We start from the raw sequence: 15932 nt of genomic DNA, 5'->3' as shown, positions 1-15932 counted from the left end.
AAAAAAGTCTATCAGTATCTTTGCCTAGCTCAAAGGATTTCCACTGATTCCTCTACAGACTTCAAAGCCTCACAGTTTGGCATTTGGACTGGTTTGAATTAAAGCTCAGTTCTCCACTGTGAGTTTCCAAGTTCATGGTGAAAATGCCTCCTGCTTCTGGAGTTCATTATGGCCAATTTTCTTATCTTTGCTTCATCTTAGGTTTGATCCCCAGCAAATGCAACGTGGCATTCGATGGGGTGGAATAACAAGGTGCTGCCTTGAAGGCATGCATTGTCTCATGAGGCTAACACAAGAAAAGAGGGGAAAAAAGGATATATGACCCATTCCCTTCACTTTCTAACTCTCGGGGGACTATAAATTGTAAACTTCAAAGCATTATTTTACATTAAAATCAATAAAAAGATTCAGGCAAAATGTTTTTCAAAGAATCTGGTTAAGATTTAAAAAGGTCACTTGATAATGTATTATCATGAACAAAACTTGGCATAAGATTAAAAAAGCGTCCAATTTAACTTACTGACTGAAGGTGTGCACATTGGGGAGAGTACGGGAGGTGCTACCTATAAGGACGAGCCAAGTAACTCGCTTCTCACAACCCTGGCAAAATAAGAGCTACGATTAGCTACGAAACACGTTCCCCAAAGAGCTGTAGTCCCTGGGCAAAGAGACACCAACACCTATTAAGGAAGGGCTCGCCAAGTTCTTATTACATTTGTAGACTGTTCTGAACAATTTTCCAGGAGCCTAGAAACTAAATTAATATTTAATGGCAAGTATGTCACTCAGTTGTGAGCCGCAGGTTCTTTTTACAATGAAGAGATCAGTCTTGTTGACTGCTGGGATAAACAGACTTCCACTTTGGACTAAAGTACTTGCTTTCCCGTAACAGGAATAAAACACCAAGACAAATGACAGTTATTTGACTATATGTTATTTTAAATTGTATACACTGTTTGAAGGCTTTGGAATGGCATACTGAAAAAGAAAAACTCTTTTTGCTCAGTATAACGTAACAATAAAAAGTAGGCACACAGTGAAGAACAGAAAATAATGCTCCCATCCTAGATTTAATGCATGCAATGCTATTTCATGAAGTCAAAACTCCACCTGGGTATTTCCAGAAATTTGCATCCAATGTTTTGGCAAGTGCACGTCTYCCTAAATTTATGCAGGGCGTTTGCCAGAAGCGCGCTAAATCTCATTTGAAGACCACACATCACTTCAACTGATAATTGTTAAAAAGATGCAAGCTGGGAGAAGGACATAAAGCATGGGGGGTTGAACAGGACAAAAAGCAAGAAAACCACCACCAACAACCCCCCCTCCCCCCACACACATGTATTCAGCAGATCAGCGAATTATATTTTTGTTCTCCTTGGAAAGAATATTAGAAAGGAAAGTGTGGTCTCACACAGGCCTTTAGTCACTACTGCATTGCTTAAAATTTCTCCTCTAACCCAGAAAGCTTTGTATTCATTTCATTTTTCTATTATGTTGCTTCCACAGTAACTTTTAATACCATCCTTTTCCCGTTGTTGGCAGGTCTGGGAGGCAAATGCATTACTCCAGGCTTCCAGCAAGTTCCAAAGCCACCAGTCATGTACAGTCGCCTGATTTGAGCTATTCCCTGGCTGCTCAGCAGTGCATCAAATCTTTGTGCTAGACCCAGACACTTGCTGCTGGAGAAGAACTCTCTCTGCTGCAGAAAAGATGCAGTGTTGCGCATCTCCAGGGGCGAGACAAACTGCCTCAGCTATTTTCTGCCAGGCTCAATTCAGGCAGTTTCAAGCTTTTTTTTGAAGCTGCCAGAGAAGAACGAAAATAATGCCCACAAGGAAAAAGAAGAGACTGTTTCAAAGAGAAAGAGCGTTGAGGTAGAAGAATCATTTCCACAGGTTCAGAAGATCAACAACACTACAGTGGCATTTATCACTCAATCTTCATTAATATGATTGTTCTGCCCATTAGATGCTCAGCGCAGTGAGAAAACGCACCACCCGCACTCTTAGAGTGCTCCTGTAGGGACACTGGACAGAATGGCCAGGACTGTTGAGCGCATGGCTGTAGGTCAGCTAACAGAAGAAACTACATTTTTGATTGCCACACCTCTTTTGATCACGCTGATAGGAGGAGGAAAGTAAGGATCAGCTCAGACAGTTTATTATTCTCTGTGATCCTGAGGTTTCCTGTGCCTGCGTGAGCTGGACCACTATGATGAGGTCAGCAAGACAGGCACAAGGTCTGACAACAAGTGGATTCGCCTCCTGCTTCATCCAGAGACTCAATGAACACCAACTCTCCAGAGCATGCTAGAATATGCTCGTAAAACAACCACGCAGAGTGGTTTAAATCTGATGCTACCATTACTGCTAATTGAGGAGGATATGCCTGACTGAGGTGGGGAGGAGTCAAGAATAATGACATGACCACTCATGATCACTCATGACCACTCAGACGTCCAATATCCCTTTGTGCATCGCCATAATAATGTCTCCCGGCTTCGGCTAGCTGCACTCTGAAACTTCAACTCATAACAACTTGTTAAAAAGTTTATCTGGGCCCCCCACCCTGCCCAGGTGGGTTTATTCATACAAATATTCACCACAGTGAGCCAGAAAGATTTTTAGCCAACAACAGAAGAGCTTATTCGTATCAGGAGACTTTAAATTTACGCATCAATCAGTGCTGAGCAGTGAGTATAAGTCAATCACTGAATCCCCTAATGTCACAGACCCATTTCTTATGGCCAGAAATATTGTGTTTACTTAAGCCAGCTTTATCCCATATGGCATTCACAAAATAACTACAGCTCTATGAAAATCTTGTTTCCTAACTTAGCGAGAGAGAAACCCAAGATTAAGAGAGATTGCACGAGAAAAAAGAAATTCTGTTTCAGTGAAAAACATGTTAGAGGAAGTCTTCAATATTACCTGAAAGCAGTTAAGTATTCTGTATCTCCCATCGGTGGATCAAGGCCACCAGTAAAGGCCATGTTAACATTGAAGCCAACTCCTGCTCCTGTGCCGACCTGAAAAAGGGAAACAGTACTTTTAATTGCACATATGGAAACTGCTAATTCTAGCAATGCATCTTCGCTGTCTTTCTATTCATCCAGCTGAATCTGGATTTTGATTCAATAACTTGATGGGGTAATTTTTCCCTCTAGATTACTTCAGTTCCCAAAGAGAGAATAAAATTAAAGCTCCTGTGTGCTCCTATATTCTCTAAACTTGATGGGAGTTGTGGACAGTCAGCATTTTCTAGTTGCCCGAGGGAAAAAAAAAACAAAACACCATTAATGTGGATCCTTTTCCTCTTTTGTACAAGAGTGCATTGCATGTGCAACCTCATCGAATTAAGTCCTTTCCAGCTTTAAGCTGAAGGGTATTTTATATGTATTCTACTTCCTGCTGGGGGAACCAAATACCACAATTTTAATCAGAGTGAGCACCCCCTCTGCTGGCGAAAAGTATTATTCACAGAAAACATTTTTGCTGACCTAAGGGGCATGCGGGTGGTGAATGTTGATCCATCCCCACCTGCACATTAACGTTGAGCGCAAATAGCGCAAATTCTTTGTTTTACTCAGTCAGGAACAGCACATACCCTCTAAAAATTACTATAAACAGCAAATACTGAGTGGATAATACAGTCTACAATTCCTTACAATACTAGATATTTTGTAAACTCATTATTAATTCCAAGGGTCAGCAAAAAAAAGTGGATCTCAGAGAAGTTTAAGACCTCATGTCCTTTGTATATCCTAAAGCAGAGGTTAAGCCCACTGCGAAGAGTTGCTGTTCATTCATTACCACAGTAATGCACAAACAGGGTAATGAAGGAGTATCACATTATGTTTAAGTTTCTTTAGAAACCTAAATGGAAACATCAATGTTTGATGAATGGGAAAAAGCCAGATAGATAGGGTACTAATTCCAAGGCTTTTCAGGTTTAATCTAGAGTGTCTCAGAGTAAATAAAACACAGCATTTCATAATTTCCCTCTGATAAACCACATATGAAGGATGATAACTGAATATCTATCTAGAAGGAACCACTTCTAATTCAAATTTACGTCAAAACTACAGCTGAAATAAAAATTCTATCTATTTAGGAAGGTTTTATTGATTATATGATTCAAATACTGATTGTTTCTGTGCTCTATACTTGTAGCACCCTGCATTTTATTTCCTCAGGCCACTAGCCTGGCAGAAGTCATTCACCCGCTCCCATGGAGGAGGAATGATAAATACCATGAGAGCAGACTGAAGGAAGGGTCCCCAAGTGCGCTGAGCTCACAGCAAATGTTTTCTGTGAGGCCACTGTCATATACCAAATAGCACTGTTTTAATGAGGTTGGCTCACAGCACGGCTGGAAATGAGCCACTATAAGGTCTTGCATAAGGAATGATTGCAAATCTCTGTATTATCTCTACTTTACTAGGGCAAATTAGTGGGGCGGCTTGTTTAAAACAGAGCACACTTTCCATGCCGATTATGTTTTCTTAGTAAAGAATCCACAAGCCAGAAGGGGGTCCCTTGCTAACAGTATGAACAAAGGCTCGTCCATCAAACAAAGGAAAGGAGAAATAGGGCCAGGTATACTTTCAAAAGACAGCATTAAGCTCAGTCTGAAACAGCAGGGTATTGGCTGCCAACCTAGAATGAAAGAAAGGACGGGACTAAACTAGAAGTGTCTGTGTGAAGGGCCAAGAAGAAAAAATGCTTCCACTGTAACGTGCACAGCCTTTCCTTCTGTAGCAGGCTCCGAGGAAACTACTTGTAACTGTTGGGTTTTGTCCCACGGCATGAATGACTCTAGCTAAAAGTCTACTATCCAGACTGCTAAATCTGAACACAGCATTTGCCGTAAGCAATGCTCTGGCAGGGATAAGGCAGGAGGTGATGAGCTCCAAGCCCGTGCCAGGAAACCCAAGTGCTGCAGTACAGAGCTGGTGGTACAGCCGCAGACAACCTGTTCCTCTGTCATCTCACAAAACGCTTATTCCCCACTTTGGGGAAGGTCTGAAAAGTACATCAAGTCCTGCTCTTCAGGGAAGAAAACGCTGTCTGGCACAGCTGGCAAAGGGGTCCCTTGGAACAGGGTTGTCCCATAAGGGCTTGAGAGTCTAACTGCATGAATTCATTTTTTGATCGTTTGCCAAGGGATTTTCCTCTCCTGCCAGCTTGCAGCAGCAGGACACAATTCACATGGCTGTTAGGACTTGGACAGGAACGCACAGGAACACCCAAAACTGGGCGATGGGCTCTGGAAGAGGCACTAACAAGCACAAGCGTGGGGATGGTGGCACAAGTGTCTCTGCAGCCTTGCTCAGCAGAAGCCCCCAAGGTCTTTTGGGCCACCTCCATCACAACCATGAGCAGTTCCTATCAGACACAGCAACACATTGCGAAGGCAGACACTATGTCGATCCATGTTCTTACCTCATCGGGAGCACCACTGCCTGGGAAGAAGTTCCCATCATCATAGCGATGTAGTGAAATATAAAGAACATTAGGATCATTGTAGAAAGCTTGCTGAGTACCATTTCCGTGGTGTACATCCTTCAGGGACAGAGATTGTATCATGTGAGGAAGGTTAGTATCTTAGTAACAATGCAGATTAAAGCCATCAGCTTGGGATTTGGAGGGTTTTGCTTTGTTGTGTTTTGTTTTCTGGACTTCTCTGATCTCACTGAAGCAGTTTATTGCAAATGAGAATAATCTACATTGCACAGCTGGCTTCATGTTACACTTTCCGTTTAACAAAACAGGATAAATAGGAGTAAACACAATCTCAAACATATATCAAAACTGAAAACAAGATTAATTTTCTTGGCGTGAACTGGATTGATGCACAACCTTGCAGGACAAGGGGAAGGAAGGGCTATGTCAGTCACCCCAATTTTGTGTTTTTAATCAGTCTGTAGGGTGAACACTGAAGCAAATCCCAGCAAATTTCTCAGGTTGGGCCCATCTGGGTTAAACACCCCAAACTCACAGCCCAGATCCTCTACTGCATTGCTACTTGGTGCACAAATGCATCACAGCGGACGGGCATTCAAAATGCCCCTTCTTTCAGATATGAAAAACAGTCGGTGGGAAGCGAGGAAAACAATGTCCATCTACTAAGTCAAAAAGAAAAATACATCCATTTTAACTGTCTTGTCCATGGAGGACTTGTGGCAATCTAATCAAAACTCTTAGCTGATACCCAAGCGCTCAAATGCCTTCACAGCCAGCTTTTTTTTCTTTTCTTTCTAATCTGTACATCACAGTAGCAAAAATCCAAACAAGCCCTACTGGAATTCCAATGCATTGTCTGCAGAATATTTCACTGTCTTTGTCCAAATTACAGATATGTTTGACCGCCTGCCCAAATGTGCAGAGGCTGCACTAGCCCAGTGGCAGGGCACTGAGACCATCCAGACAGACGGCCAAGCCATGTCGGACAGCTTATCCCTTTCAATAACCAGTCATCATGTCCTGAAAGTAGAGCTGGGATTGATAATAATGGTTGAGCCCAACAACCTTGAGAAAACAACAGCACAGTTGGCAGAATTATCCATCCTTGCAACTGTGTTATGGTCTTGTTATAGAAGGCAACTACTTATTCAGGATTGCACAGAACTGATGGGGGGAGGAGGGTAAGAGTGTAATAAAAATCCTGATTTTGTTCCGAAACCTATGCACCCTTTAAGAAATCTTTTATCAAAAAACTAAAAACAAAGGCATTTTGGCTTACAGACCACAGATAACATTTTTTTTCACTGACTTACAAAGCCTGGGCTGCCTTTGCAAGAAAACTCAAAAAAAACAAAGAAAAACTTCCGTTCGATCTCTTCATGGGTAAGAATCAATGTTTACTCACCCAGTCCACTATAAGAATTTTGCTAACGTTCAGTCTTTGCTGGAGCAGCTTGGCTGCAATTGCCACGGAGTTAAAGTAGCAGAAACCCCTGGAGGTGATGAGAGGGAGGAGAAAAAGAGAAAAAAAATAGAAGTGTTAATTATAGGTTTGCCTTGGTCCCAATACATCTATCATCCGGGACATAACACTGTAGGAAGAAATTTCCACTGCTTTCACTCTTCTTTCCTCCCTAAAAGATGCAGGTGTGCTCAATTAGGAACACGAGACAGCCATACAGCAGCAGGTGCCTTGCGATCTCTCAGGAAACAGGGAACATTTCAGACTTTCCAAACCCCTCTGCAACGCTGCTCCATGCAAACTGCCCCATGGGTGCGTACCAGCTCCCCAGGGCTCCCATGTGGGCAAAGGGAACAGGGGTGAAGGGGGAAGAATGCAAAAAGAGGAGAAAGAAAGGAAAGGACCGACAGCTGAAGTGATGTGTGGCCATGTGCATCATCGGAAATGGAGTGGTTCGGCTCAGAGAGGCCCCGAAATGCTGCACCGAAGGGAATCCAGCAGAAGGTACTCGGATCTCGGACCAAAGCACCCCAGGCTCCCCGAATCAGTCACAAAGCCAAGGACATGAAACTTCAACAGCCAGTTAAGTCACATCCAGAAGCCCAGTATGATCCAACAGCCAAAACCCTAATATAAACCCTGCTCCACTAAACCCGTGTAATGTGCCTGACGTCAGCTTTCATTTCGTGAAGCCGTCACACTCCAACACTTTCCTAATTCCATGTTTTAACCCCAGGACACAAAGTTATGTTCGATATGCTAAGATCAGTTGCAGATCCTTGCTTTCCTCACATTAGAAGAAACATCAACATTTAACTTAAGACAATTCACAAGAGTAAATAAAAGCATGAATGCTTTTTCAAAGCATGATTCTAATGCAGTTCTTTCTAAAATATATACCTGCCCCAAACCACAAAGCAGGATCTTTCCTTCCCCTAGAGGATTACTAGGAGCTTTGAATCTAATGCTCGACTGTGTAGCAATCAGCAAGAAATTATAACAATAATATATGCAATAATAAACTAACAAACTCTTTTTCTAATTTACAGATGCAGATCACATAATAGACAGACATTGAAGCAAGCTAAACAAAGTATATACGCAGACTTACATGGGTGTGCTTTCTTCTGCATGGTGACCTGGAGGTCGAACAACAGCAAATCCATTCTACACGCAAAAATAAGAGAAGGAAGAAATGAGACAGAAAGGAACATTCATCTCACAGAGATGCATGCAGATTTACAGCCAGAATTGCTAATTCTGTTTTGGAATTATTTAGTTGTTCTTGATGGTTTTTCTCACAAGACCATAGCAGTGCATGATGCTCTTTTTTTTTTTTTTTGGGGGGGGGGAGGGGTAGGGGGGTGGAATCTATGTGAATTTTATGGAAACTGGTTGGTATAGTATTTCCTTCCATTCAGGAAAAAACCTCTGAATGAGGTCACTTAAGCAGCAAATTAGCTGGCCCAGCTGAAGTCAACAGCAAGACCCTCAGATATCACTTGAATAATGATTTCACTTGCTGCTCTGGTTTCTTTCTTCTTTTTAATCAGTGCGTAAGAACATTCACCAGGAGTCTGCTGTTCACTTGCTGATACCCTCAAAGATTTTTATGACTAGAGCCAGATGGTGCCATTAAAATAAAGCTAACTGAATCTTCTGCATAACACAGCCATGAACTGAGTTCTGCTGATTCCTGTACAGAGCTGGTATCAAAGCTAAGTGTTATTATCATACCAACCTTCAATTCTCCGGTGGCTACTTTAAAAACAAGTTCAATGACACAGCCCACAGCCAGGCGAGCAGCACCAGATGAGTGAACTTCATTCCAAATTGTGTCGCTGTCGACCTAATCGAGACACACAGAAACCATTTTTAGGAACAATAAGGCTAACTGAGGAAATGGAGGCTCCCGTTTTACAGAGAGATCATTCAAACGTGTAAAATGCATGTATTTGCAGAACTGAGCGTAGCAATGCCAGGCGCGGGAGCCACTCTCACCTGAAGGGTGAGTGTGCAACAGCGCAGCGGTGGCCAACAGGGCTCTGCCTCCACGCATGAAGGTAGTTGCTAACCGCAATAGTGACGACTCTAATGGCAGAGCTACTGAGGGTCTGTCCCAACAAACAGCACTAAAGAGATGACAATTTTCAATAGCTCTGTGGTGCCAAAGGGTCAAAGCCATAATAGAGACGCAAATTCAGTATCTCAAGCACCACAAATTTTCAGGTGTCTCCTACCAGTATTCTTCTAAGAGCACAGTATTTCTCTTTAATTGCTGGAGTAAATGGATCCAGGATGAAATAAAAAGGTTTTAAAAAAACACTTTAAAACAATCTTATTAAAAATGAGAATACAATGAAGAATGATGTTTAACAATGGACATTTAAAAAATGCCTGCCCAACTTACTCCTGCCAGATTTATCAACATAAATCACAGTAACTTCCCTGGAGAATCATAAGATAAATTCTGTCTCATTAAAGCTAACAACAGACCTTCAACATCTAGGTGCTAACTACAGACATCTACTTAAATGCTAAATATTTGACAGGACCAGGATCAATTTCCCTTAGAAAATGTGCAAATAGACAAAAGGAAAGAAAAGGAAAGGCATTCTTGAGACAGTCTTTGCTTCATTATTATACGAGATCATGTTCTAATTTAAACAAAAAGTGAGAACTGTTGGCTTTTACCACATTAATCTCAACAACTGTACAAAGGCACGATTAGTTTGCAGACACATGATGAAATGCCTGTTCAATTTTTACTACAACTCTGTTGGAAACTGCAAAAGAAGGCGGGGGGCCAGGGGGATTCCTGGGGGACTGTTTATAGGCTGACTTGCCGCTGGGAAAGAGCTGCTTTGGATCTCCTTTAAAGCACCCTGATCTGTTTGCATGCTGGCATGAAAGGAAAGCTTGTTTTCTCCTTGTCAGTCACGGCCTTTGCAAAATCCAGACTACTGGAACTGTCCCATGTCAGGACAGTTTGGCTACCCAGGAACATCACTGGGTAAGAGTAATATTTGCTCAGTGCAAAGGATCACCAGCTATTTCTCATGGAATACTCCACGTTGAGCGTATTTATGGAAACAATGGCAAAGGGGGAACGAAAGAAACAGACTGTCTGTCTCAACTGGCATCCAGTTTGCTTGCTGAGCTCTAGGGAGATACAAGCAGCTCAACACGAGATTGATCCATCTCTTCCATGGCTGCATTAAAGCCAGTGGAGATAATTCCAGGCCTGTTATCAGTGACAACTTCTGGCAACATCTGCCATGAGGACAGTTTTGAAGTCACAGTAAACCAAGAAAGTTTCATGAGAATGCCAAAAAAGGCACCTCTATACTGTCAATGTAATACTGCCAATACATTTCACTGTCTTAGGCTCTGGGGAAAGTCACTTCACTGGTGAAAAAGCCTACACTAACTATTCTTGGTACAAGGACTCCCCTAGATCCCTGTCAATATGGGCAATAACATGGGAACAGAAGTACCATGATAGATGTTAAGAGGTGGTCAAGTTTGCAGTTCAGGTGTTATGACACTGCTGTGGTCCCCTTAGGAGATGCATCAGTCTTCATTCTCAGATCCTCTTCATCACAGCATTTGAGAGTGTGAGATACACGTATTTTTAACAACTGGGAACATTTATTTCCCTTTTTGCTAAGGAGCTGACAGCCTCACTGTCTGTAGAATTCAATCCTGCTCTTGCCATCTCAGATAAGGATAAAATTCACAGGCTCTACAGGACTATCTGCTGCCTCACTTCCACAGAGTGAGGGCCACACAAAGGCGGCTCACATTTCTGTTACCTGCAGGTTTCACAGAAGTGAGATACAGCTACACCATGTGATCTGGACCAAGCAAATTTATTCAAAAAGTAGTTCTTGGTCTTGAAAGAAGATGCTTCAGGACACCTGTAGCCAAGAGATTCCCTCTCTCTCTTTGTCCAACCACAGCAAGTATCAGGCCCTTGCAGTGGATGCAAAACTGCAAGAGGACCACCTTTATTCACCATAAGTCATCAGAGAAACAGAAACAAAAAAAAAAGAGAAATTCAGATGTCACAAGCATGTCTTTATTCAAGACTAGGTAGGTCCAACAGGATCCTAAGACCTCCTTAGACTTTTGTTTCTGCTAGCTTTTCCCATAAGGCATGCAAAAGTCACCAAGCGTCTTAGCCAAACACTGTTAAGTTCAAGCCCTTTGGTGCCTGAAAAAGCCAGGCTTACATTGGCAGCATTTCAAGAAGAATGAGGAGGGCAAGAGGGAGTGGTTTTGAAGAGTTATTATTTCTGCAGAAAGAAATTAAGTTCCTAGAAAAAGAATTCCACCTGTAGTTTGGGAGCCAATTCCAAGGACTCTGCCATGCCCTCCGCATTCAGCTACCCAGCAAGAGGAGGATTTGGTCGAGATGTCTGTTCCCATCCACAAGTTCTCCATGGCTCCATCCTGCTCACAAACATCTCCAAGATAAGGATTTAACACCCAGCCATCTTCCCCAGAACGGATGTCTGGAGACCACTGGGCCCTAATCCAAAGCAGCACTTCATCATCTGTTTCACTGTAAGTGTTTGAACAGACCCACTGAAGTCATCAGTGCTTCGCAGCAAAGGGGCGTAGACTTTGCCATGGTGGAAAATGCTATTAATGTGGCCCTGAGCTGGACTGCTCTCTGACTCCAAAGCTGCTGCTGTTTGGTGCATGAGCTGCTGTTGACCCCTCCATCATTCTTGAATTCTGAGGTTCATTACAGAGGAGATATTATTTGGCTCTCCTTGCCTATGATTTCTTTGATGTAGCTGCCATTACAGGAGTTGTTGCTGGGACAGCACATCAGCCTTCCCATCTGGAAGGACTTTACAGAGAGAGAGGAAGCATATTTCTTGCCTTTTGTTGATCTGACAGTGTATTTCTCTTTTTCTCTCTTGAAGTGGACGGTACAACTGTGTCAGAGACATCGAGTCCTCCACATCTGTTGGGTTAGGAGTAGTTGTCCTGGCCAGCACACTTGTCTTCTTGAGAATAATATTAGTGACTTGTTCATTTCAATAAAGGAACTGCCATTTCTGTTACATGAGCTCTTAGGAGAGCTGAGGAACTCCAGAGGTGGGGAGAGGGAATTCAATGCTTGTGACCTGCTGCACAGTCTTAACCTCCACAACATATACGATTATTACAAAATGATGAGAGAACACAGGAAAAGAAGGGTCAGCAGTTTGACACAGGCTCTTTTCTAGGAAGAATGCCTAAGATGTTTTAGGGTGAGACCTGAAAGAGTTTTTCCTTCCTTATAAACTTGAAGTCTTTATTAATATACACGATGAGGTTCCTATTAGCACTGTATACTGTACTATATATGAATGCAGAACTATTTCAAATTAAAGTGAAGAGGATCTTATAAAAGGTTTCATTATCCTAATCTTTTCTTTAGCTGAAAAGCTATCCAGATAGGCATTTAAAAATAGGGACCAGTAGAGACATGTTACACAGCAGTTCCAGACTCTACAAAGGAAAGGAGAACAAAGGAATTCTGCTTTTCTCTCCTCATTGCGCTTAGAGTTAGCTGCACATGTCATCCATGCTGCCAGGGAATTATCTCTACCTAAGTGCATCTCCTAGTGCTCTAAAGCATTGATTAAATAACCACATTTTGTTCTTCTAAGACTTTCTAATTACTTTCTTATTTGCATTCCATGGCAGTCCTTTTTGTTGTCTCTACTCTGTGCTGCATGCTGCACACCCGCACAGGTAAAAATTTTTTTTACATACTCAAGACCTTACAATGGAAAAAAAGAACAACTTATTCTGGAAAAGAAAAACATTAATACCAAGATCTGCTGAATGTGCAGAGATAAAAGAAAAGATACATGAAAAAAAACAAAAAAGTTAGAAAATATTCAATATTACAATATCAGGTCTTTGAACTTTTTGTATTAAGATGCAAGTATGCTTGGACTATTTTGCAGATTCTCAAAGCTCAAAATCTTTTCTCCAAAATCTACTTCTAATTATCCTGTATTATGTAATGCTCTGGTGCATCTAAGTAATATATTAATAAAAGAGCATGTACTATAGAGAAGTAAAGGTAATGTCTCTAAACAAAAATACTGCATAGTGCACTTGCAGATGTTGCTAGAGTAAAGATCAGCAGGAATAAATTACTGTTGTTTAAATCAGAGCTCACATCTGTTGATATAAGTGCTTCTGTGCTTTTTTTTGTTCCTGCTAAGATCAGAATGTTTGCAGATGGGAAGAGGTTTGTTAGTGCCGGTTACAACAACGTGAAGGCTTCCTCTTATAAAACAAATAAGGGAAAACTCACAAGAGACATCATGACCTGGTTTTTAAGGAGAAAGATTGAAAGGTTTCATGCAACAAACTGATTTGCATTTAACTTTTTCCTGTTTCTTTCACCTCCTCTCCTTTTACCTCCTTTGTCACATTCTCTAGTAAGAAGAACTCATGGAAATTCATATATTGCTCCAAACACTTAAAGCAAAATGGGAACATTACTGATATGCTGCCCCATTTCCATTGAGGGCAACTGAGAAGGCAATGCTGCTAAGCAAGGTGCCTGAGTTCGACCACGAGAGCTGGCGAATAAACCACAAACCTAACAGGACAGCGAAGAGGAAAAGCAATGCTCTGTCATGTCACCAGGAGACAGCCAGGTAGATGATGTGATGTGAGAAAGTTACAGAGAAAAAAACAGAAAAGGAAAAAAATCTTAGCTGTAGCCACATCCCTTTGGACAGAAGAAAACTCATTCCCACCTCCCAGGAATAACTACAAACTTCCAGGCATCCAGAGTTATCCTCAGGAACCTGCTCATCATATTCTCCTGCCTCTACTGGCCCTATTATCCAAGGTGCTGGCTCAAAGATAGGAAAGCAGGTAGTAAGGCCAGGAGAGAGATTTATGGCCTTCAGAGACTTGGGACCTCTAGTATATGGTAAAAATAAGATTCAGATAACCGGGAACAAAATGGAAGAGAAAGAAACAGTAAAGACTACATCTTTCCTCTCCAAAGCTTATTGATACTGCTGAAGATGGCATCAGGTCAGACACTGAGGTCAACCTGGCGTGGTGTAACATAATATCTATTTCATTAGCTAGAACTGGAAAAAGAATACAGCTAACAGTCAAGTTGTGTTACAAAACCCCTTTTCAATCTATGAGCCTGAGGTTCAGAATAAATGATCACTGTTAGGACATGTATTTAGGAGACAGTCCACTGGTGTATTATTTTCCCCAAGGAAATACAATTTGCTGACCCAATTACTCTTCCTTTAGCGTATTTTCTTCACCAAGAAAATATGTAAACCGTAAAGCATTAATTGAAAGTAAACACCCCGGAGCTTTCCAGAGCAGTGGAGGAAAGTTTCTGACTTCCATCTCTGATGAACAGACCATGTCCTAACTCTTCCTTTCAGAGCCAAGTGTTTGGTCTGATGTGTAACTTCGGAGGAAACATTCCTCCGTCATTTGATTGCCTCCTTGCAATCAAGCCGATAATCTGGCTTTGACACTAGCCAGCAGCAGATGCTTTGGGAAAGCATAAGAGCAGGACAAATAGCTATACGTTGACGGCTCATTCGTTCAGCTTCTAGCAGTCCCCACTATAGGGGTGTCCTGAGATACAGAATGCATCTTCATCCTTGTGCTTAACAGCTCTTCATGGACTTTTTTCCCCCCATGAATACGCCTAAATTGCCTTTTAAATCCATTTATTCTTTCAACCTCCATAATATCACCTGTGGAAGAGAGTTCCATCGTTTAACTGTGTGCAGGAAAAGAACTTGGTTTTAAACCTGCTATCCTATAATTTCACTTGAGGCCTTCAGCTCCTGAACTGTAAGAAAGAGTAATCACTTGGCTTTCGCCTAGTCCAGGCCTTTCCCTGCTCCTGCCCACATGCATTATTTCACATCCATCAACACTGAATTTCATAAACTGCTTTACTGCTCAATTTTTTGTTATCAAGAGATAACAATATAACAGAGATATTCTCTGCAGTCAGCTTTCATTTTGATGACCCCGAATAAACATAATACCATCAGCAGAGCACATTTGCCTACCATCTATCCCCTGATCTTCAGCATTTCAATTAAAAACAAAGATTTCTGTGGGACTGAAACTCTGTTATTTCCTATCTTCGAACCAGCAGGGCACCCAGAAGAGGACTGGTCCCTCCCTTACTCTACAGCAGGTTGACTCAAGTTCTCTGGGTAAAACACTCCTTATGAAGCAATTGGCCAGCTGGAAAAGTGTCTAGCATCTTGGTGAGCTGAATATAAAGATCCATGAGACATCCACTACAGTGCCCTTATCTTGAGGTGACAAAGGCAGAGAATCATGCGGAAATATTTCATGCTGAAATTCTCCTCCAAAACTGGGCATGGATATCCAGGCAGGGATCTAGCCTGCCTCTCCAGGCAATGATCGTTAGAGGTGTTCGGCTGATTATCTCTATCTCCCATAGGCAGTTAGTCACCCAATCAGCTGCTCTACCACCCCAAAGACGACATACAAAAAGGAAACAGGGCTTGATTTCTCCAGCACACTGTGGCTGTGTAGCTAAATCATTCTTAGTGGTCCACCTCTCACATTCAGGAGGAAGGACACAAGACAGCACACTACAAACAGTTGGCCTTAGGCAGTCAAGCAGTTGTCCAACATGCCCTCTCATCAACATGCTCACCTGATCTTCCTTCATCATCAGAAAAACACCAACGGAACGAGTATAAAGCAACTTGAGCGCACACAAAACTTCTTAAGCTACCACAACCTTCTCAACTTATAAGAAAACGTTGCAACAAAGCCTGATTACTAAAAGCTTAAAAGTCCTGCCGACTCAAAGGTGAGTCATGTTCTGCTTACCTTGATGATTACCTTGGTGATCTTGAACAAGAGAGAGTACAGACACAACTCCAATGCTCCTCATCAGTCAGAAATGCCCTCTAGCTACCTGCATAATGGTCTGATAAGCAACAGCA

The 15932-nt window shown here is 42.0% G+C and overlaps 1 protein-coding gene across 6 annotated transcripts in view; it reads right to left on the bottom strand.

The window, feature by feature from the left end:
• Positions 1 to 15932, bottom strand: part of HDAC4 (histone deacetylase 4) — a 134502-nt gene that overhangs the window by 20927 nt on the left and 97643 nt on the right. For 4 of the 6 annotated variants that reach the window (XM_026075615.1, XM_026075613.1, XM_026075611.1 and 1 more), the window contains exons 16-20: positions 8672 to 8779; positions 8042 to 8097; positions 6874 to 6961; positions 5448 to 5567; positions 2934 to 3031 (exon numbers count right to left, since the gene is read on the bottom strand). In XM_026075615.1, the coding sequence (XP_025931400.1) occupies positions 2934 to 3031; positions 5448 to 5567; positions 6874 to 6961; positions 8042 to 8097; positions 8672 to 8779 (470 nt within the window). Of the gene's footprint in view, positions 1 to 1355; positions 1852 to 2933; positions 3032 to 5447; positions 5568 to 6873; positions 6962 to 8041; positions 8098 to 8671; positions 8780 to 15932 lie in introns of those variants that run through there. The other 2 variants (XM_026075616.1, XM_026075617.1) reach the window with 2 other exon arrangements.

Source organism: Apteryx rowi, unplaced genomic scaffold, assembly GCF_003343035.1.
Source record: "Apteryx rowi isolate R43461 unplaced genomic scaffold, aptRow1 scaffold_407, whole genome shotgun sequence".
Taxonomy (NCBI): domain Eukaryota; kingdom Metazoa; phylum Chordata; class Aves; order Apterygiformes; family Apterygidae; genus Apteryx; species Apteryx rowi.
This window is presented reverse-complemented; position numbering and strand designations above follow the sequence as displayed.